We start from the raw sequence: 23342 nt of genomic DNA, 5'->3' as shown, positions 1-23342 counted from the left end.
GCAGCTGCCCTCCATCCGTTCACACTGCAGGAATGTGCTGAACACTGTCAAAACAACACTTACCCTTCTGTTGTGGTCTGCTTATTTCTGCTGTGTGTTAGGTGCATACTCAGTGTGTCAGGGAATTTAAGCAGCACTTCTACCCTTAGGGACTGCCATTAGTCCATTGTCATGCACAGACCCGCTGCTCTCCCTTGGCCCTCTGTCTCCTGCCACCCCAGACACTGCTCCTGGGAATGCCTCTTACCCACCCCAGACACTGCTCCTGGGAATGCCTCTTACCCACCCCAGAGACTGCTCCTGGGAATGCCTCTTACCCACCCCAGAGACTGCTCCTGGGAATGCCTCTTACCCACCCCAGAGACTGCTCCTGGGAATGCCTCTTACCCACCCTAGACACTGCTCCTGGGAATGCCTCTTACCCACCCCAGACACTGCTCCTGGGATTGCCTCTTACCCACCCCAGACACAGCTCCTGGGAATGACTCTTACCCACCCTAGACACTTCTCCTGGGAATGCCTCTTACCCACCGTCTGCTTCAAAAACTGCACCACGGGTCCTGTCCTACATCACTCCCTCCTTCAGCCCTTTATATCTAAAACACAGCCATTTACAATTCCTATATTTACAATACAATTACATTCACTATACAATTGCCCAGAGCTGCTTGGCTGCAGCACTTTTGACTTCTGAAGCAATTCACCAGGCTGGCTCCAGTGTGAATTCAGGTGAGCATCTCCACTTTTTGCAATAAATTATGTACTCTCTCTCCTTTTTACCTCTATTGGGAAATTCTCAGGAGTTGTACTGAAGGCAAATATTGCCCAGCATGGCCAGCAAGGGGATCATTACCAAACACAGATAATTTTATTTAACTTTAGAGAACCAAACTCATAAAGGCATCACACCCAGAAAAAAACACGATTTAACAAGAATAAGGAGAAATCACATCCAGCTCACAGTGGTGAGGATAAAGCTGTGATGGCTAAAGAATGAAGGGGCAGAGAGGGAAAAGGGATTGTGTGTGTTTAAGCAGTATGGATGAATGCAGAAAGAGCTTCAGTGTGAGAAGGAAATAAAAGAAGTAAATCCACAGAGAAGTTGTGCAGCAGTAAAAAAAAATGCAGGCCCAGAAGCTGGAATTTTTTTCTCCTCTTCCCAGTCACGTTATTGACCCACTTCTTTCACTCCCACCTGCAATGGCTTTCTTAGCTTCTGTTTCTTCACCTACAAGATGCCACCGCTCTGCCAGAAACAGGTTTTAGCCTTCATTTATTTCAAACCTTCTGGCTTCAAGGCAATTTCAGTTTGGCTTTCTGCTGCCTGCCAAGTATTTGACTGACCACAGTAAACAATCCTGACCCAGGAGACCTTGTAAAGCCATGGTGAGACCTCAACAGTGGTCTCAAGATAACTTGAGTGCTGCCTTTTCCCATGCCCAAAACAGTCCCAAACAGAGCCAACACAAAAGCCAAAAATAGCTGTTCCTCTGCTAAATATCCCTGACAGCCCTGATGTGATAGCAGTTCTCACTCACACCAATAAATTGTGCCCCAACAAGAGGAACATGGGCATTTTCCTTTTATAGCAGGCTCAGTGTAAAGGTGGTCCTCTGTCCATGCCCTGGGGAGCTGTGCAGGAAGGTGAGCACATGCATGGTCCTCAAACCACCTCCACGTTTTCCCTCACAGTCCTGAGAGGAGTCAGCCCAGAGCCAAAAAGAAACACCACTGATTTGCCAAAGAGTTTCAATCTGGACATTAAAAAGATCACAAACATTCCAAAAATGCAAACAGAAGTCAAAATTACCCCCCTGCCCCTAGCGAGTACCAATCTAAACCTTTCCCCCAGAGATTCACCAGCACACAGGTTTAAAACCTTTCTTCTTTATTACCTAAACAGCAGGGCTGAGGCGGGGTAGAAGGGAGGGAAGCAGGGGTGGGACTCACCCTTTGAGCTGGAGTACCTGAGTGATCTGCACACAGCCCCCTGAGCCAAGCCCTGCTCCTGCAGCACCCTCTGCTTCCCAGGCCACCTGTGTCCAATGCCTGCCTGTGGCTTTGACAGCTTAGGAGAGGCATGAGAGGAGCCACTGAAGGCACTTTCTGTCTTGGGCTGCAATTGTTTTGACTTGTTCTCAATCAAGCTGCTGCCCCCTCTTCTCCTGAGAGGAGATTGCGTATGTTGTTCCTGTTTATCCTCTCCTGGTTAGTTCTTGGGCTGCTTGGGAGAAGGTTGCTGGGACAGATGTATGGCCCTCTTTAAAAAAAAAACAAACTAGAAATAAAGCACCATTTTTTCTTTTTGATGGTTGCAATGGCAGGGGGAACATAAGCCAAGGTCTTGCAGACATCTCTTCATATTTGCAGTGTTTTCATGCCCCCCTCCCTTTTTTTTCCCTTTTTCTTTTACTTACAGGTTCTGATGTCAGTCTTACCTGACATGCAGTCTCACCAGTCATACAAAATAACCCCAAACACATATCAGGTGCTTGCTGAGCAGAATCTAAGATCTAAAAAGCTGGTTGTGCTGGTTCTTTGAAGCTCATGAACTTGCAGTCATTTGTTCTCCTCTCAGATACCCAGAGCACTGTTTCACATGATCTCCGTTAAAAGGATTCCTTTCAGAGAAATGCATAGTATGGTGGGACAGTGATAAAGGAACTGTGCATCCAACACCTTCATAAGCAGTCCATATTATCATGATATAAGGCCTTGGATACTCAGGCATAACCTCTGTCTGAATACAAGCACTATCATAAATCTTGCATGCCAGCCTGTGGGGTTTATGGACTGCATCAAGCCCAGAGGATTAAACTACTGTTTTGATGATTAACCTGGGTTTCAATGCTGCTATTTATTATGTTAGGCAAATAAACTATTTTCTGTTTAAATGAGTTTCCATGTTCTTTTCCACACCTGGGAGTCAAGTGAAGCATTAAGAACCAGCTTTTGCCCATAGATGAATAAAATGCATGAAAGGAAACAAGAAAGCCATTTGCTGGGATTTTACTAAGAATCATTTCAGGTGTATAAATATAGCAGCCAAGCCTTTGGCCAGCAGAGCAATGTCTGTGCAATAGCTCAGCTTTATTTTAACCTTTGCAGAATAATTCTTAGGAGACTTGAGGAGAAAGATGGTTTGGTATCTAAAGTCTTGACCTGAGGCTCACAAGACTTTTCTTCTGAGTTTGTTGCTACCTGCACAGATCAATGTATTTCTCTCTCTGCTTTTGTTCCTCATATCAGCAGCTTATAAACTCTGGTGAACCAAATCCAGATACTTGTTTGGTGTTCAGAGTGATGGAGCACGAGTTTGGTGGGACCTCAAGTATGAATGTTCATTGATGTGAAACAAAGAAAAACAACAAAGAAGGGAAAAGGAGAACAGGTGTTTGCTGGATGGTGCACAGCAGGGGTGGTTTCCTTGCTCTTTGAGGTGGATGCTCATGTGTTCCTTGCATGAGGCTGCAGTAGGCTGGGAGCTTTGCACTGATGTTTCTTAGCAGCGTCAGGCTGGAGGACACTGCTACTACCTCAGAAACCAAGTCCAGCACCTCTGAGCCACATGTCTTATATGAAGAAAGAGGATGACAAGTCGGGATTGAAATTCCTCCAGGACTGTGACATCTTGCTTCAGGCTGGTGTAGTAGAGACTCACAGCAAGGATCAGCACTGCACAAAACAAGAGCCACAGGAGCACAGGCAATCCAGATGATGTCCTGTCATCTGCTAAATGGTGATGAGAAGAAAAAAAGAAAGCAGCATTATTTTAGTGTCATCTTAAATGCTTCCCAAATTTGATCCCCTGCTGATGTCTTTGTCCCAGTTTTCTGGCAGCAGCAGGGTACAGAGGGCCCTGATGGTGAGCACTTCTGTAGGCATCAGTTAAGTGATAGTGAGTCACACCTCCTGATGGAAGGTGGTGAGTATAAAAGATATAATCTAATGGAGAGTTTAAAGAGTTTAATTATGCACAATAAGAACAGGATTAGCAGAGCTAATGCATGATCTCAACTTCCCCTCTAGCAATTATTTTTTATACCTTTACCCTAAATGTTAAGTCGAATGCTAAGAGAATATGAAGCTACTTGGTCTAATTATTTAATGTTCACAAATGCTCCATAAAAGAGAGAAGCTATAGATTTCTGTCCTTTTCCCTGGTAAGTCAGCTTGTTTGGGACTCCTGCTAATTATGGGAAGAACCCAAACATGGCTCCATTAACCAAGAGGCATGTTCAGAAGGCTCTGCCAGTTTGAACTGCTCTCAGAGTGCTATGTGTGCTGATTTCACCAGAACATCCTCTGCACTTGCTCTTCAACAAGAGGATACTGTAAAAATTTTTCCTGCCTTCAAAATATTTTTCAAACGTGTTTAAAGTGCCACAGGTCAGGCACAGCACGCATGTGGAAATCAGAGGGCTGCATTCAGCCTGCTGACAGCTGTGTCCCAGTCCTTGCCCGTGTGTATCCATCCCTGGGCCTTGGGGATCCAGTTTGATTCAGCTCTGGCTGCTCTGTCTGACTGCTTGGCCACTGCACAGTCGGCACTATTTCATAAAGCACTTAGAGTATTAAACATGCAGTATAAAGCCAAATTCATGCCTGAATAAAACCCACAGTGTGCAGCTATTTTCCTGCCATATGCACATAATCAATAAGGAGATAAAAATGTGGAGTGTATTATTATGGGTAAAGGGCCAACATTAGCTGTAACATATTTAAATTAGCTTCTACTCCGAGCCCTGGAATACACACCAGTCAATTAAACTGTCATACAGATGTACAGAGAGGAAGGTAAAAGTCATAAAACCAAGCCAGAAACACATAATAATGTATCAAAAAGTGTATGGGGAAAAGGTAAAATGTTAATAGGCAGTCATTTTATAGCTAACCAGAAACCAAATCAATGTCCCATAATAGACCTGAGTGAATTATTTGCAGCAAGTAATTTATTCATTTGAATTTATCCCTTCTTTCTGTTTTCAAATTATCCATGTGCAGGCTTCAGATTTTATAAATTTGTTTATTTGGCATTATTCTATGCAGGGTTGATATGAAGGTGTTTAGCCAGGGAATTGCTCACCATTTTCTGGTTTTGCAGAGATTTGTGAGTTGGGAGTTGGTGTTTCCCTTGTGAGATTTCCCACACCACAGGCAACAGCTCCTGACTGGGTGCCCCACCTGCCTTTTCCAACGTGGGGCTTGGCTGATGAGCACACATTGGAGCAGGGAAACCTTCCTGTGGAAGCTGAACAGCTTCTCACATCAGCCCTTTTATATTAAGTGCTTGTAATGTGTTTCAACTTTTTAAAAGTTTCTTTCCATGTGAAATTTCTGGGTGATCTCAAATGTAAAATTGGGCTTTTCTTTTATCCTCTCAGTTATGAAATATGTTCTATCCATGAACAGAACAGAAAAAAATTATGCAGAAGAGTAATTCCACCTGGAAAATTGTGATGAGTTATGCTCACAACAGCTTCAGCCCATCACTACATTTAGATGTTGAAAATCAAATTTGCTTTTCTAGATTACAATTAGAAATTTAATGCTTAAATTTGTTAGTATAATTGCTTGCTGGAAGAGCACAGACCTGTGCCCAGTCTCATGGCAACTCATCTGAAAAAAGCACTGGACCTGAATACAGGAGATTTTGTTTCAGTTCCTGCCTTGGGTACACATTTCCACTGTGTCCTGAAGAATATTTGATCTTTGCTTTTCCCCCAGGCCATTTCTGGCTGTAGTACCCTGTTTCCAGCCCAATAACAGCCCTAGATGATGCTTCCATTGTTGTGAGCATGCAGCCCCATTCCTGGACAAGAGCAAAAGCTGAGGGATCTGGGGACATCTGCCTGAGAGGCTTTTGGCCTCCCAAAATTACAGCTCTGTGTGTATCTATACATGTGTGTAGGTACCCCCTCTCCCCTTCACTGCCTACAGCAGGGGCTGCATGTTGTCCAGGGCCTCTAGAAATGATCACCATCACCAGAATATCCACAGACACTCATTTGCTTGGGGGTCCGTGAGGCTGCCAGGCCTCAAACAAAAATCAGAAAAAACATGATTATTTTTATTATTTCTACCCTGCTGGTAGCATATAAATGAATTGTCTCTTCCCCTCATATGAAACTCAGCAGGGAGAACTATTGTTTAGCTTGGGGGGCTTTCCCTGCATATCTTAGTGAGAAACCTGTACCTATTCGAATGCCATAAAATATATTAATTATATTTAAATTAAAAATAGCTTCAGGGATTTAATTTTTGTTTCCACTATTTGTCTTACTAGATGTCTTGTTTAAAATTGCACCAGACCTCATCAGCACCTTGTGCTGCTTATGCTGAGAAGAAAAAGCAACAACCACTGACAACACAAACTGCTGTGCTTATGGAGGGTATATTTGCACAGTGCATCCCACCAGCTGCAAAAGCAAACTCAGGTTAATAGTATGGATGGCTCACAGTTATAATGTGAAAAAATTCAACTTACCTACTACGTAGTCACAGCAAGAAATTACTAGAAAACAAAATGAAAATGTTCTTACTTGCCTGGAAAAGTCTCTTGGCAGCAGGTGAACAAGAAAAGCCAGAACCAAGCAGTGTCTCTGAAATTGCCTGTCACCTTGGAGATGCTGGGCAACCTCTTACACCACTTTTGGCTGTGGGCGAGCACCTACCCAATCCATGCAAACATGCAGATGCAGGTGCACTTCAAGAAAGTGAGGAAAAATTATTGTGTGTGAGAATTCAGAGGCAGGATTGCTGCTGTTGCAGAGAGGTCAGGAAACAGCTCTGCTAAAAACCCCTCCCTATTCACATAATTCCTACAAAGGAAAGAATTTAGACCAGCAGGCTGAAAGAATGAAAGTTAAGAAAGCACTCTCAGACTAACTTTCATCAGCAATATCCTGGAAATGCATCTGCTGGGCAGCCAGGGCCCTGACACAATCCAGGATGAAAAGTCCTGGACTGGAAATGGAAAAATTTCAGTGGTGCCAGAAACCTTCATTTTACCAGGCTTAATGTGAGTAATATTGTGTGGACAAACAGCAAATAATCTAAATCACAGACTGTTTGCAACACAGAATACTAATTGTGGGTTGGAAAGTTTCTCATGTCTCCATGAAAAGGAGTCAGAGTCTTCTCCATGCTTGCAGCTCCCTGCATGAGTTCCAGCATGGCTTTGCAGAGCCAGGGAGAGACCAACCTGGTCCCCTGCACTGACTGCAGGGTTCCCATTGCTGATGTGGGACATGGACTCTGGCAGAGAGCTGAGGGAGTTATTAATTCCCATCAGAATCCTGCTCTTGAGCAGTCAGACGAGCTTTGAGGAATTGAAGACTGACTCACTGAGTCTCTCCAGGAGTTCAGTTTTGGTGGGAAAGCCCAGGCCATGTCAACAAGCTTATCAAGAAACAGCTTCCCCTTCATGCATCAGGAGGCATCCCAAACAATGTATTGCCAAACAAATGAGAGTTCTGTTTATAGACACAGCAGATGCCAAGCCTTATTTTCAGAAGCTGTAGCAGTCCAAACAGGTGGCTGACAGAAATGTTACCATTCTGCCGCCTGTGTTTTGACCAACTGACACATGAAACCCATATAATTTTATTTCTCTACCAATAAATACAATTTTCTTGGTTGGATGGGTTTGGGAAAGTCAGAAGGTAACACCAATTATTATTTGGTAAGACAATACAGCACGTGCAGAAGTGCAAACTGGATCCTTGCGCCAGACCTCTGCTGAAGGACACAAGGTCCCAGCTGACCTGATTGCAATATTTTGGCTCATGAATGAAAAGACTAGAGGTTTTGTTAGCTGTGTCAGTCCTTGGGTGCCTTTGTTGGCAGAAGTTATTACATCCTGGCTGCTAGGCTCATGTAGTATTCTGTGGCATCCTAGTTACCCACAGTGACATAATTATGTTTAAATTTGGTCTGAGTGGAAATCTTGCTCTGGGGAAGCCCTGGGGCCCAGCCAGGCCCATGGTGTACAATGACCCCGTGGGGGCTGACTCAGGAGTCACTGTGACAGCAGCTGAGCGTGAGGCAGGAGCCTGTCCCTCCCAGGGCAGGCAGGCAAATGGACCAGATGCAGTTCTGCCGAGCACAGAGCCAACATCATCCATCCTGTGCTCTATGCTGAGCTGAAAATCACAAATTAACAGAGGGGGAAGCTGATGTGGACAGGCAGAGTGGATGTCAAAAGCTGGAAAGGTCATGCCAAAATTCCTGATAGCTTGAGCATACCATGTTCAATGACTTCTTCTGGCTCACGAAATCGAACCCTTCGCTCTGCTCTCCGCTTTTCCCCCACAGCTTGGTCCACAGGTGGCCTTTTCCTCAGTATGGAAGGAGGAGAGCTGCTGTCATCTGTCTAAAGAGTTGACCAAAACACAAAACACGTGACCATTCAAACAGGGTGAAGTATCTGGGTGAACTTTTGATCTTTGGTGGATGTGTTACCGTGTCCCTCAAAGGACATGATGTGTAACACGTCTGCTTGGACACAGCCAGACCACTGTAATATTTACAGCCAAACAAATGAGATATTCCTACACTGCCATTGATCTGCAGTACTCCAAAGCTGTATTCTCAGGGAAAAGGATAGTTAAAGCAATGGACAGCAAAATGTTCAGAAAGGATTTCTCCAAATTGTAACAAATATTTGCTGAAGGTGGCTGCTCAACAGCCTTGGGCTGTTCTTAGAAGAACATAAATGTGATACGAAATATATGAACCGTATCATTTGGAGCACCTTTGCAATCTTCTGAGCTAAGCAGTTCCATTCAGAATGCAGCACTACCATTTCAATAACTACTACTGTGCAGCTGACTTGGGTTTGGACACTCCTGATGGGTACAGGAAGGTAATTTATTTGCATTTCAATATAACAATTATGCTGTTGCTCTGTTTTTTTCTTGGAAACCACATTTAGTCTTTGACAACAGAATTATAATGCTGTGGATTCTTTGAAATTACAAGAAACAGAGCTGCAATAACAGTAATAATTTACTGTTCTGCATGGGAGTGCTCCCACGGTCAACTGCCCAAAGTGAATCCAAAGAACCTTGATTCAGACACCCACTGTCCTCTGGCAGTAAAGAGCAGATGGCAATTTTTTCTGCTTTTCAAAGTGAGGGGTACAGATTCTTAATGCTTTATTTTTAAGACTGAAGTAATCTTCTCTAGCCCTTTTCATCTCTCCCCTCTGTTCCTCTGCTAGATAAAAGTTATTATTTCTTCTGGATTTCTCTCTGCTCCCTTCCCCCCCCACCTTGTTTGTTTTTCCCCCACTCAGTGATTGCGTGCTCCTAACTTCAATTTTTCTCCTTGCTTTAATCTTTCTACTCCTCAGTTATGTCCTTTTTTTGACCCAAACACCATTGTCTTGACTTTTCTCGCTGGATGCTTTCCCCATGCTCACCATTTCACACACCCATTCCTTGGACTGCAGAAGCAGGATTAGGTCCCAGTGACTGCAATCTGGGGGTGTCAGACCCCAAAATAAAGGGGATAAATAGGTTTTCTTACACATTGCATTCTAGATAACCCCAAAAGACATATTACATAGCCAGCAGGGACTGCCATGGGGCGAGGAATGTCTTCAGCTTTGATCTCTTCTCCTGAGAGATTCATAAAACCAATCTCATCACTGATAAGGATGCTTTCTCTGACCCTGGGGTCATATCACCTCTGTCTCATGACTGGGGACAGTGTGTGTTGGAGCTCTGTGTTTTTCATTCATCAGCTAGGAAGCTGGAAGCCGAGTTCAGGTTATGGAAAACCTGGATTTCACTTTTTTCTGAGTCCAAAGAAATACAAAGCTATGTCTTCTATACACGCCCCCATCATCAGGGTTATGGTGCACACACGGGAGCAGGGAATCTCAGTCTCTGCCACTGAAGCTGTCTTGTTTGGCCTTGAATAATTAAATATTCATTGAGCTAAAGAAAGAAAGAAAGAATGACTTTACAGTCTTGTGTTTGGGTGCTCCCTTGGGGGTGGCAGAAGTCTGCTCCTATCCTTGCTCCAATGAATACTTAATATGTAATGCTTAAATATTCATTGGAGCGGTCACTGGGAACAGGGTCTCTCATCTACCAGGTGAATACCCCAATCCCTCTGCAACAGCCACACACACACTTGCTCACATAATGAATATTTGATTATTCTGTGTAAAATGAAACAGGTTTAGGGAGACACAGCCGAGCTCAGGCTGGGAGTGGTTATAGCTATTAGGGCTTCTCTGTGGCACAACCAAGGAAACCAAACCTTGTATTTGAAGAGATCTATAACTCTAAGTGCAGCTGTTGCCCATATGAGCTTTTCCAGACACTTAGCAGCGACATCACATCAGAAGAGAAAAACATGAAGCAACTGGCTGGTTGGATAGCACCTAGCCAGGGAAGACCTTAAAAAGGAAGTGATTTCATGATATTCACTAGACTTTAATAGCTTACAGAGATCAAAGCTACACATTGTCAGAACAAACAAAACACAGTCCCTCAGACAGAAGTATGGTGTTAGCATACTGTGACAAGTGCTGGAAACCTACCAAAGTGATGGCTGGGGCATTGGATGACCCTAAACCAAACCCCTTTGTAACAAGCTGCAGGCACTGGACACAGGGACCTCATCACCCATGAGAAGATTACTTACCTGCAGCTCTTTGGCACTAGGATCAGAAAGTGAGGCTGGACATATTTGGGACATGTACTCTGGATGCCAACGTGAAGCCCCCCACACGAAGCTTTGGATGGAAAGCCTCTTGCCCAGAAACTGAGAAGGACCAGGAAAAAGCGTCCGGAGACCCCTGAGCGGCGGGGAGGGAGCCGGCAGCGGCACCGCGCAGACGGGAGCGGCAGCGGAGGACAAGGAGTGGAAAGGAGAGTTTGTGTCCTTTGTACCAGGGCTGGCGTGGGAAGGATGAGATGTACTCAGGAGCCAAAAATAGCACCCAGTGATAATAGTGGCTGTGCAGCTGGAAGCAGGGCTGTTCTGGCAGCAGGAGAGGGTCTGAATGGAGCAAGTCACAGATAAACACCTACGTCTTTGTTCTGCACGAATGTGAAGTTGGGGGTGCTTTTTTAAATAGCAATTGCTGCATTTCTGGGATCATGTTGGTTTCCTTTCCAGAATCCATTCCCAATCACAAAAATCTCTCAAGTGAGATTGCTTTTAATCCTTCTTCCATTCAAAGTGTGTTGGTAAAGTCATCAGCAATTTATATAAATATAGTGGGATGACAGATATCTCCCTCCAGAACAGTTATGGCCTCACTTTATATGTTTTACAAATTAAATCCATTATTATAGTAATAAAGTGGGATTTAAACATTTGACATTTCTACTCATATTGCAATAAGATTATTGATAGAAAGAGAGGTGATTTACTGTTCAAGAGGCTTTAACAGTCCCTTGTCAAATACTGAAGGCTGGGCATGGTCAAATATACAATTTCTAGTTAGAAATACCTAAATACCTGCCATGATTGCTGAAATGTACTGGTTTGTTGCTCCTGCAAGCACAAGCTTGTGCTTTTTTTTTTTTTTCTTTTTTTCTTTTCCTGGAGCTATTTATTTGCAATGCCATATGTAATGGTACATGGTTTGGTTTTATAGCAGGTGCTTGGATGGATATTTCCATGTCATGTTCAGGCTGGCCCTTGCTCTGCACTGCAGAGAGGGTGGCAAGATGCTCATACAGGCTCTGAGAACCAGAGGGCACAGCTGCTCTGTAGGCTTCACTACTCACTTCCTTTCAGGGATATGGGGAATGGGTGAGTAGATGGAAAGGGTTGGGATCCTCCCCCAGAGAAAACTGGGCCAGAGCAGCAGGGGAGGCTTCTGTGGCTGATGTGGGGTCAGCAGACCCTTCAGGACTTGCTGCCCTCCTGCAGCTCAGCCTCTGCATGGGTGCACTGTCCTCAAGCCTGCCCCTATTGACATCAGCATCCACGTGGAGAGGAATAACCCTGCTCTAGGGCTCCCACTGAATGTACCATATCTAAAAGCCCCCTGAGGAGAGTAACCTTACCTTCTCTTTCCTGTGCATTGGGGTGATGGAGGGCTTTTCCTCATGCTGAAACCAGCTAACAGCTGCAGTCCTTCTGAAATGCTTCCAAAATCCCCTCTCTGCTGTGTCCTGCAAGTGTTCCACAGAAATTATTTCAGGAAACCTAGGATGGCTTTTGCTGGGGAAAAAAAGTCTTTAAATTTTTTTTTCATAGTAGATCCTAGACAGAAAGGTGACAAAACCTGTCAAACCGTGGTCCCTGGCTTCTCTGGCTCCTCCTTCCTCCTGTTGTGATAATCACTTACTACTAATTTATGTAAGAAGGAATTTATCTGCCTGCTTTGGCCAGCAAAACAGATGAAGGTGGGATTAGGGAACTCAGACTCTAGTCCTCATCAAGCTTTGACTTTGTCCATAGGAATTGTCTCATTTATTTTTATTAGTATCATCCAGCAAGGCACATAAGATGGTCTTGTGCAGCCTCTTATTCCTGCAGAGTGGGACAATGCACTTGTCAGCTTTTAGATCTGAATGAAAAACCTTGCTCATGTCTTCTTCACTGAACCTCACTTTGTTCAAAGGAAGGTTTTACAGTTTTCTAAGTATTTGGTCAAAGATATTTTGGTAATTAAAAAAAACCCCAAAAAACAAAAAAAAAAAAAAAACACCAATGCAGAAGTTGATGGAATATTTTGTATTCAAGAAATGGACATATGGAGACAACATTTATATTTTTTCATGCCAGAAACCATTTCTTTTCAGTTTTAGATTCCCCTTAAATGTAAACAATTTTTTGTTCATTTGATTGAAAAATAATTGGGTAGCTTATAAATGTTTTCATGAAAGATTGCTATTTAAATGCCAGGGATGATAATTTCATAGTGGCATTCTCACTTTTATCTCAAGATGTGCTAATTATATTGATAGTAATGGTTGTAAATGCTTGAATAATTAGTAGTTACCTGGGCACTCAAGTTTCAGTGGATAAAGATGTCAGGAGTTCAAATCTCATGACAGGGACAGTTCCATTCGTACTAAGTGCTTTTGATTGTAGTTTAACAACCTAAAATTGGATATATGTTAGGAATAAAACACAGTCCAATGCTTAAAGTAAAAGAATCCAGGAAAATAACTTCTCTAGCCCCTGAAATCACTGGTAATAAATAATAGTTACTATAGTGGAATGATTTCTGCATTAGAAGCTTTAATATTGCCCTTCTTTTTAAAGTAATTTTTCCTCTAAGATTTGATCTCATTTCATGCAAAGTACGTCAGAAACAAAGCTGGACAAATAATTCACAAATGAATTATTTAGCTTGTGAGTGTCACCTCTATTTCTTTCAGCTAATTGTTCACAAATAGATAGTGACTTTTGTCAATGTATTCATTATTCAGATTTATTCAGTGGATAATTGCTGGGAGTAATTCTTTGTCTGTAGATTGCTTGGAATCATTTTGCTGTGAACATTTAATAGTAAAAATCTATCCAGGCTTTCAATAAAAGACAAACTAAAATTATCTATAACTACTGATGTAGCCCTTAAACATGAACAATATAATGCAGTCTTAAAGAGCAACACCAACATTTTAATAAAAAAATCCACTACTTCCCATGCTACATAGGAGAGAAAGCAAAAACATTTCAACTCTCTGTGTAGCACTGACATTGAATGGTGCACATTGTATATGCAAATAAGTTTTTACAAGAAAAGGGTTGCTTAAGTGTTTGCTCAGCAGAAAAACAAAACATGCCTAAACAAAACATGATTGACTTCCCAGAGAATAAATATGAACAGTCCACACAAAGGAATTAACTGCACAGCCAGTATTTTTTCTGCAATCCCTCAGTGGAAGATGTCTAGGAAATAAACATAACATGATAAAACAATTTTACACTCTCAGGATAGCCGTGTAACCATATGAACTCTTTTTCCATTTCCTTCTGTGGGAATAAATATTTTAGACAAGCAAAGTACTTTGTAAATGATGCCTTTGTGGGGATTCGTCTGGCCTGGTTCAATTATTCTGAAACCTAGCAATTTTCTCATATCATGGAATCTGCTTTTATTGCAAATAGGGTCATAGAAATAGTCACTCATTGCAATAATGGACTTCGTTTATCTTAACTATTAACACTTCCAGTAGGTTTACACATACACACACGTATATATTCAATATTTATGGATATGCACAGTGCGTATATATTAATAATGAAGTAACTTTATCTCCAACAATCTGAAAACAAAATCACGTAATACCATACAGTGTGGGGTGCAGTGGTAACTGGAAGCAGCATATCAGGATAACAGAACAGAAAAAGAATAAATAAATTAGAGGGGAGTCTTCCATATCTTCCTCAACTTCCAGAGTGTCAATTGAGCCTTTGTTCAGTGTTCCACCTTTCGCGGTTCTGTGTACTCTTGATTAATAATTTAGAGATGCACCTTTTGGAAGCAGGGTAAGTTTTGTGTTTGCCAAGAGTGATTTTCCACTAGTCAGGGAGTACATCAGGAAATAAAACAGCAAATTGCCCCACAGAGTATAATTAGCTGTTGCCTCCTTCATTTTTCTACCTCTGGAGAAACAGATTTACTGCTGAGAGTTCTGGGACTCCCATGAGGTGTCATACAGCACCATTTCTTCTCCTCAACTTTCCAGTAAAGAAAGCACTGTGTAAATCCCAGCCTCAAGACAAAAATCAGCTCTTTGGACTGCATGTTTCCATTCCACAGCCAGAAGGATCATGATTAATCTGTTGTCTGGTGGTCAACCCAAAATGTGGCATTTTCGTGGAGTTGAAAAAAAAAAGATCAAGAGCAAAGCATAACAGAAACAGAGCACTGAAGGGGAAGTTGATCTGGTAACACTTGGTGTGTGTAGCCAGGCAGGATGAAAGCAATCAGTTTTCCTTCCTGTATATCTGTTAGTTCCTGTGACGGCCAGAGAGTGACTCCAGGCGTGTTTTTCACCAAGAAGGTGCAGTTGTGACCAGTGCAAAGTGCATCAACAATCCCTGTGGTGCTCCATGAAGGACCCACAGGATTACCCTCCCAGTGGGACCTCTTTGCCCTTTACTTACTACTGCTCTGTGCTGGAAGTTTGAATGGTCACACAGATCTGCACGTATCCCTTTGATGCAGCTGGGCAGACTGGGCCATTCACCCAGGACCTGTGGGCCTGGATTGCTAACCTTTGTAAAAATTGGATTGGGGTGGTGGTGCTGCATGTGGCCACCTGATCCATCACAGCAGAACTCACTTCTGAAGGCAGAGTCATGGCCCTGTTGGCAGATGTAGCATCTCAGGATTGTTTTGCTTGGAAAAAGATCTTTAAGGCCAGTGAGTCCAAGTGTTAGTCCAGCCCTGCCAAGGCCATCACTAAACCATGTTCCCAAGTGCCACATCTAAATGTGGTTTAAATACCTCCAGGGACAGTGACCCAATGGCTTCCCTGGGCAGTGCTTGTTCCAGTTCCCTGTTCCAGTGCTTGACAACCCTTTCGGTGAAGAACTTTTCCTTATATCCAATCTAAACCTCCCCTGGTGCAATCTGAAGCCTTTTCCTCTTGTTCTATTTCTTGTTAATTAGGAGAAGAGGCTACCACCCTCCATCTACAATTCTTTTCCAGGTAGTTGTTGGGAGTGAGACAGTTTCCCCGAGTCTAATTTTCTCCTGTCAAAACTGGAGCTGCTTCCTCAGCTGCTTCTCGTAAGTCTTGTGCTCCACACACGTCCTCAGCTCCATTGCCCTTCTCTGGACCTGTTCTAGCACCTCAATCCCTTTCTTGTAGTGAGTGGCCTAAAACTGAAAGCAGGATTTAAGGTGCAACCTCACCAGTGCTGAGTACAGAGGGATCATGTAGCAAATTCTTCAAAGTGATGATCATGTTCCTGGAGCTGTGGCACCAGTTTAAAATCCACATTGTGCACAGGTTTTTCCTTTAAAACTCCTTTAAACTGGGCTCTTTTCTAAGACAAAGATAGAAGCACAGAGCAGAAGTGTTGCAGGATTTTGAATTGTGGTGAGAACATCCCTGCTGCAGGGCAGAGCAAGCTCTGCTCTATTTGGACTGACTGGAAGTGATTTAACTCTGTTGAGGAATTTGGTCTCGATTTATTCCTGGCATGAGTTCATTGACTTATAAAAGGCATGAATCTGTCTCCATTTCTTAAAATTGCCTCTCTTATTCATATGTCTTTCCGGGTGGATGTTACAAATAACCACAGAGGACTAGTGATGATATATAGTAAACACAGAGAGAATTTCTGGCTGCTGAAATGAACTTTCTAAATAATTACAGAATGATTCCACATCCATTTCATAATTAGACTCCTGAGATTGCAGCCAAGCTATTATTTGTGATTCAACATGCATTTTTATTTTAGAAATGTCCCACAGCCATTAGGTTCATTCCACCTGAGATTTTCTAATTTGTTCTGATCATCCTGTCACTGGGACCCAAAATGTAAAACATGTATTGATCCAATAAGAGTTACCAAGGAACCAAATGCTAATTTCTGCTGTTGGCTCACTGATTCCAAATCAGTCAGTCCTGTTGATGTGGGATGTGGGAGATGGACAGGGCTGGAGCGAGTGAGGTCATTCTGAGTCAGATTTTGTTACACACTCTTTGTATTTCAGGATCAAAAACTAGTGGAACTGTAACTTCTGCCCAAAGCATTTGGGCTGCTGTTTATGGCAGGACTGCCCTCAACCATGAGATGAATTAGGAGAGACCCACTGCCTGCAGGAGGACATCTGAGCTGGCATAAAAGAGAAGAGGCATGTAAAGAAAACCCCTTAGAAACAGGGAAAGTGGAATTATCTTCAGGAGTTCTATTTTAGCAGTAATCACTCTGTGCTTGATGTTGTGTTTATTGGGGCTTCCTGCCCACAGTCCTTGGTGAGCTTTGACCTGAGGAGAAATCCAGCTAGGATGACTGCAGGTTACGGCCTCAAAAGAGGATTAGTGGTTTTGTCTTAATCCCAGGTATCAAAAGACTCCAATTGACTTCTGTGAGCCACTGTGCCTCCCCTAAAAAGGATTTTAGAAACCTGGCAGCCATTAATGCCAAACTGGCCCTGAGAGGGGCAACAAGCAGGGCTGACAGCAACGGGAAGGGAAGGAGCCAAGGGAATCACAAAGCACCGAGACACAGGCAACTACATAACATGATTTGAGGGCACTGATTAAATGCACTTGAGCTCCATTTGTAGTGTCACCTTGGAAGAGGATTAGATTAGATTAATGACATGAAAAAACAGAAAAATGGAGAAAAGAGCAGATTGAAGTGCAACAAAAGCCCAAATGAGTAAAAACCCTCGTGAATTGGAAAGCATTTGGATGATGATATTGGATGATAAAGATTATAAAAAGAAAGTGGCAAATCCCTCTGTCATTGGCAGCTGCTTTACATTAATGTTAAGTCTATTAATGATGATATTTGTTTTTCTAATTAGTATGTAAGTCTCTCTCCTCCACCTCTCCAAGCCCTGGAGACCGGTGATTTCAGAGAAAAACAAATAGGTTTAACAAAAAGTAATTGGGACAATTTTCAAAACTGGCCGAGAGCTTCTGGAGCTTATATTCAATTTCATCTCAGTTTAAACTGAGGCAAAGAAAATAAGCAAGGGAAAATTCAGGGAGAACATCAAAGTACACTTGTTGGCATCAGGCTATACAGATAAGTCAGGTTGAAAGCCAGTTATGTTTTGCAGAGACAAGCTGAATATTTAAGTTGTTCTTTCATCCCAAAGCAGAGCATCCTTTGGCATTCCTGCAAGAGATTGTAGGATCCTGCTCCCACCAAGACAATTTGTGTCTTACAATGGGGTACCTGAGAGCAGGATGTGCTTTGAGAGCAGAGTGGGAAAACAGGGTCCAGCTTTGACCCCTGGCAGATTTGAATCAGAACCCTGAAGTGCAATGCCCTTAAGATGCAGTTTCTTATTAGCTGCCTTCTAACAGCTCAGCTGTCTCTCTTTCTCTCCTTCATTCTTATCAGAAATTTTGTCCAGGACCAGGAAACCTCTCAGCTTAAATTAATATGCTGGTCAGAATCATCTCTGCCTCAACAAATGCATTTTTTTTTCTGATGTGGAGCATTTTCATCAGTGTATTTTTCATCATCTCAAATGTATGAGCCTTTCAATCAGTCTCCTCAGCGAAACAATAGAAATTACTTTGCCTTTTCTTTTAAAGGCAGAGAAATGCAAAGGCGAGGAATGAAGCTTCATGGGACTGCTGTGGAGATATAATAGTGAAATAATAGTGTCTGAAGGGAGAAGCATGGAAGCTGAGCTCTTGGTCTATTATGTAATTCTGACTACACGGCTGTTCCCTGACAAAGACAAAACTTTTGGGTACACTGAGCTGGTGCAGTGTCTTGCATTCTCTCTTTCATGCATTATACCCCCTCCAACAACTGTTACTGGGAGAAGTTTGAGACTGGAGTGTTCCTGTAGTTAACATTTCTTCCTATGTTTGGAAATCTGGGAAAATATTATATTCTTTCTGGAGCATACTGGGCCAAAATGCTCCTTGAAACTTCAAAGTGAAGAAGGTGGAGAAGTGACACCACCAACCCTCCTTCCCAGAAGTTCTTTGCCTTTGTTACACCTCTGTAGATCTGAAACATATTTTCCTGACACTCCTGCTTTTGGCAAGTTTTGTTACTTGCTGTGTGGATAATGCCAGAACTGGGATATCGTGTTAGCTTCTTCAATGGTACATTTGACAGCCCAAATCAAAAGGTTCTTAGCAAGGGATGCTCCAGGAGCCACCAGTCTGTCCTGTCTTTCAGGAGCATCCACTGTGAGCCAGCATCAGTGTCAGAGATTTAGAGTAAGAAGTGCCAGGTTAATCAAAGCTGGTGGGTTTGCTCTCTACTGTGCTCTCCACTGTCATTTCAGAAAGAAGTCCTTCAGCTCCTTTGCCTTTTCCAAACACAAATCAAAAAACTGCAAGGCAGCAAAATGACACTCCTTTTTTTTTTTCCTGGGAATATGAAACATAAATAAAAAATACAGAGGAGGAAAAAGTGAATTTGGAGAATTTAGAGCAGGTGGCATTGGTAACCGTCACCCTTACTTGTCAGTTCAGAGTTTGATTTTGGGGCAGCATGTGGTGGAAATGAGCTGGCTCTGGAGAGGAGAAGTTAGTCCTCCATGTAGCAAACACCTCACAAAACTCCAAGCTATCTACTTATCTCTTTTACAAAGCCAAGGCTGAAAATGTCTTGGGGATGATTTCTCCTAAATCTTGGCACTACCCCAGCTCATGCAGTGGTAATTCTGGCCTTTCTATCTGAAATCTTTACTTTATTTGTTCCCCACAAAGTAAAGTAGCTGCTCCAGGATGAATATATAGAACTTTGTAAATTCAGATACTTGTCAAAATCTTTTATTGCAAAACATACTCATCCGAATCACGATCCATTCATTCTAGGTACTTTATCTGAACAAAATACAGTTTAATTCCCAGGTTTGGGTATGTCATTAGGAAGGGAACATGGAGCTTTCCTGAGCCACACCATGTTAAGCAGCTCAGACTTCCTTTCTGGAGGTAAAATGGGTTATTTGGGATTTGAAATGTTGATGATCTTCTTTTCAACACTCATGGAAAAATGGGCTCTAGGGAAACCAATTACCATATTGCTTTTATATTGATTCAACTCTAAAAAGTCTGATGAGTTATTTTGTTGCAGCTCCTAATAAGGGTTACCATTGTTCATAAATAATGTGCTCAACTTCATCAGCCTTGTTTAAGACCAGAGCTGTACAAGAGCTGCAGACGCTGGCAGAGACTGTTCCTACCCTGCAGTCTGTAAAAACTGAAGGAGCAATGCCACTTTACACCAGCACAGAGATCTGGCCCACAGCTTTCAGAGAGGCTGAATATAGAACACATGGGGAAAGAAGCCAAGAAGCTGCAGGGTTTTGACAGGAACAGGTTAAGCAGTTTAACAACAGAGGCTCTCTCCACACTGGCCTGTGCAGCCTAGAACACACAACCTTTTTTAGACGTACCTGTTGGTGACGATGAAAAATGTAGGCAGCATCTCACACTGACGTGCCTGGCTTGGGAGGCCTGCTCAGAAAAATCCCTCATCAGGGCAGCAGCTGTCTTCTTCCCCTGGGCAAATTCCTTTAAAGCTGTCAAAGATGCTGTAATCAGACTAGGTCATCAAAACCAGTCCTCCTGTGGACTGGAAATAAGATCCAGAGATGAGCATTCAGCTACATGGGCAAGGTCTAAAACACTAAAGTTTCCATTGAAATTAAATGAAGAGACTGTAATTGCTGTGAAAGAAAAGAAAAGCAAAGCAATCAGTGGGAGAGCCTGAAAGCTTTCAGAGCACCTCCTGAAACGATGCTTGCTGGAAAGCAGGGATCTGTGTACTGAATAACAGAATGTGATAACTGAGCACAGCTTTTACAGGGAAACCAACTTCGATAACTGCTGGAGCATTAGACTCTGTGGCTCCTGGAGAGGCAAATTTTAATTGAGATTTCAACACACAGCTGATTAGTTTTATTACCAGGTTAAATTAAAAAAAAGTTAATAAAGTAATAAAAATGGATTCTTTGCATTCTTGACTACAAAAGGCGGAGCTGTGGTCAATATGCTTAATAATTTGTATATAGAGTGGAACAAAGCACAAATAGCCATGGTGACCATGGATAGGGGATTGCTGTGAGCTTGTACCCTCCCTTGCACTTTTGCTTGCATTAGCAGTATTTCAGTTTCCATAAATAAGGTTAGGTAAAGAAAATTAACTGAGTTCCTTTCTGTCCAATGTTTACTGCTGTTGCTGGAGTTACATCTGGGACAAATTTGACTTGGATTTGACTAAACTCTATCTTGGATAAAATAAAAGAGTATCATTGGACTTGATTTTAGCTATATTTACTGTAAATTATTTACAGTGTCTCTGATTTTAAGCGATTGATCCCTGCCTGAGGAATAGTATCAGAGTAAACAGATCAAAACTTGTCCTTTATGCTTCTCCAGTGCTCTGGCATTACACCAGATACTGGCTGCCAGCTCTTTCCTACTTTTTAAATTAAAAAAAAAAAAAATCACCACCATACAGGATGTGAATGTTCACATGAATACAGAAAAAATGGAAAATAAACAACCTCTCTCCTAAGCAGGAGTAGCTGGGGGAAATCACTGACTGAGCTACCCATGGGGGAGCAGGCAGTGCCTTGGCTGCTGTGGTGGGCACAGGAGAGGGGATGGGGAGCTGCAGAAGCTGAAGTAATTAACAGGAGGAATCCCAGGAGAAGAGGAGAAAGAAAATGGAGGTAATATGCTCCACTGGAGCTTGTGAAAAAAAGATAGTTGGAGGAGAGATTGCTGAAGCACAGGAGAGGTGGAGGCGTGCCAGGGAGGCATGAGGATCTCTGACGGGAGACCCGGGATAGCGAGGCACGGGAAAGATGGTGCAGACAGGCAGGCAGCAGCCCCAGGGGGTGAATTGTGAGTGATATCGAGGAATCTATTTCCCATTTCTGATTGCTGTATTGGTCAAAGTGCCCAAGAATATGCCTCTGTACTGATTTTTCCTGTCTGAATGGGAAACAGAGGCACCAGGTTGCAAAGTGACTCGCCCTCTCATAAAAGCAAGAGCAGAGCTGAGTGCTGGGGGTCAGCTTACTGCTCATCCTACCTCCCAGACTTCCCCTGCTACCAGGGGCAGGTGGCTGCTCTGAGACACTTCAAGCAAAGGCTTCTGCAGGCTGTGCAGCTCACAACCATCCACAGAAAGCACCCTAAGAACAATCAGTCCATAAAACCTGTGGGAAATGCTGCTATAAATCCTGTAACCCTGAAGAGCAGCCCTGCAAAAGTTTTGCAGTGAGGCAGAGCGGAGTGTGGAGCAGGTAGCAAAGAGGAGTAGTGAAATAGATATAAAGCCATGTACTTGCCTGAGCACCCACCAAAGGCTCTGTGTGAGTGAGCAGCAGGGCTTCCTCAGCTGCTTATCCTGCTGAAGGATATTTAACCACCCAGTCAACTGGCTAGAGCTCAGCTGGAAACACACAGTGCCAAAAGCACAGGAGATGGAGCCAGTGCAATAAACACAAGGCTGCCTTGATTTTTTTTCCCTATCTAATTATATATCTGTGTTCAGTGTTCCTGGGACTGAACCATAACCTTAAATTTGCTTTTCCTTCCTCAAAGGCTTCGTCCCTGAGTTAAGTGACCAAGAACAAAACAAGAAGTGTCTTTACTCTGCAATCTCCTTGTCACATTATTCCCATATCGAACCTGGCAGCTCCCAGCCTTCCCAACACTATAATTAGAGCATCTCCAGCCATTGAAATAGCCCTGACCCTCACCACAGAGCAGCCCTGCCTGCTTTGCAGCTCTCATCTGTCACAGCAGCTCCTTCCCCATACAAAGCAAGTGTGTGGAGGGGACAGGGATTTTGCATTTCAGCTGTGCCCAGCCAGCACCCTGAGCCTGCACATCACCCCAGCTCCTGCACACCCTGCCCTGTGTTAGAGAAAGCTGACTGTGCCCCAGTTTGCCACTGAAATGGGGGAGCTGGAGGAATTAAATTTGACATTTCAATCCAGGCTGCTTCTTGAATTAGTGCATGAAATTCAGCTCTTCTGTCAGCATTTCATTCTTTGATATATAGGAACATGCAAGCAGGCTGTGGCTGGCTGTACAGACTGCTGATTTAGGGAGAGCTGAGACCTCGGGACAAATTAACACAGCCTGGTTTTCTTCAGCCTGTTCTGTTTGTTGGGCTTCCAGCTCCATACTCCCCTCACTGAGAGCTGGGAAGCCCTCATCACCTCCCAGACTCCCTGCAAGGTCCGGGATAAGAGGAAAGAGCAGAGGGTTTCCCCATCAAGCAAGGATTGCCATCTTGTGAGTAGATGAGCTAAATTTGCCCTCAATCTGGTTTCTACAGGGGGCATTCAGAGTGCTCTCAGTATTTTGCTGAGTTTCATTTAGAGGCATTTATCCTCCTTAGCAAATGGAATAATCAGCCAGGAGAGGAGCAGGCAGCCACAGAGAGAACCGTGCTCATCCCATTCCAAGAGCTCTAAACCAGATGAGCTGATAACCCCTGCCCTGGGCTAGGGGAGAGCTAATAGCTTTCTGCAGAGAGCCACGATGCCTACCTTAGGTCAAATATCTGAGTTTTATGTAGCTGAGAACACACATGGACTGGGTTCCACTCTGAGTGGGATTGGGCTGGAGCAGGGAGCAGGAGCCAGTGTCAGGGGTTTCACTGCTGGCACACACCGTGTTCAGCTGCCTTGGGAACTGCAGGCTGTGAGGGTTCAAGTGCTCTGTCTGAAATGG

At 43.3% G+C, this 23342-nt stretch overlaps 1 protein-coding gene across 2 annotated transcripts; it reads right to left on the bottom strand.

The window, feature by feature from the left end:
* Positions 1-1871: 1871 nt before the first annotated feature.
* Positions 1872-20255, bottom strand: C5H14orf180 (chromosome 5 C14orf180 homolog). 2 transcript variants are annotated; one of them, XM_038138841.1, is made up of 6 exons: positions 20042-20255; positions 12977-13077; positions 12036-12143; positions 8248-8374; positions 6488-6514; positions 1872-3732 (listed from the first exon to the last, which is right to left on the bottom strand). In XM_038138841.1, exons 3-6 carry the CDS (start codon positions 12051-12053, stop codon positions 3533-3535), a joined length of 372 nt encoding a protein of 123 aa, XP_037994769.1. In that variant the 5' UTR covers positions 12054-12143; positions 12977-13077; positions 20042-20255; the 3' UTR covers positions 1872-3532. The 2 variants fall into 2 exon arrangements, with proteins under 2 accessions (XP_037994769.1, XP_037994770.1); XM_038138842.1 differs by lacking the exons at positions 12036-12143; positions 12977-13077; positions 20042-20255 and adding an exon at positions 10660-10918.
* Positions 20256-23342: the final 3087 nt, after the last annotated feature.

This window comes from Motacilla alba, chromosome 5 (genome assembly GCF_015832195.1).
Source record: "Motacilla alba alba isolate MOTALB_02 chromosome 5, Motacilla_alba_V1.0_pri, whole genome shotgun sequence".
Lineage (NCBI taxonomy): Eukaryota > Metazoa > Chordata > Aves > Passeriformes > Motacillidae > Motacilla > Motacilla alba.
The sequence above is the reverse complement of the archived record's forward strand: the minus strand, read 5'-3'. Positions and strand labels throughout refer to the sequence as shown.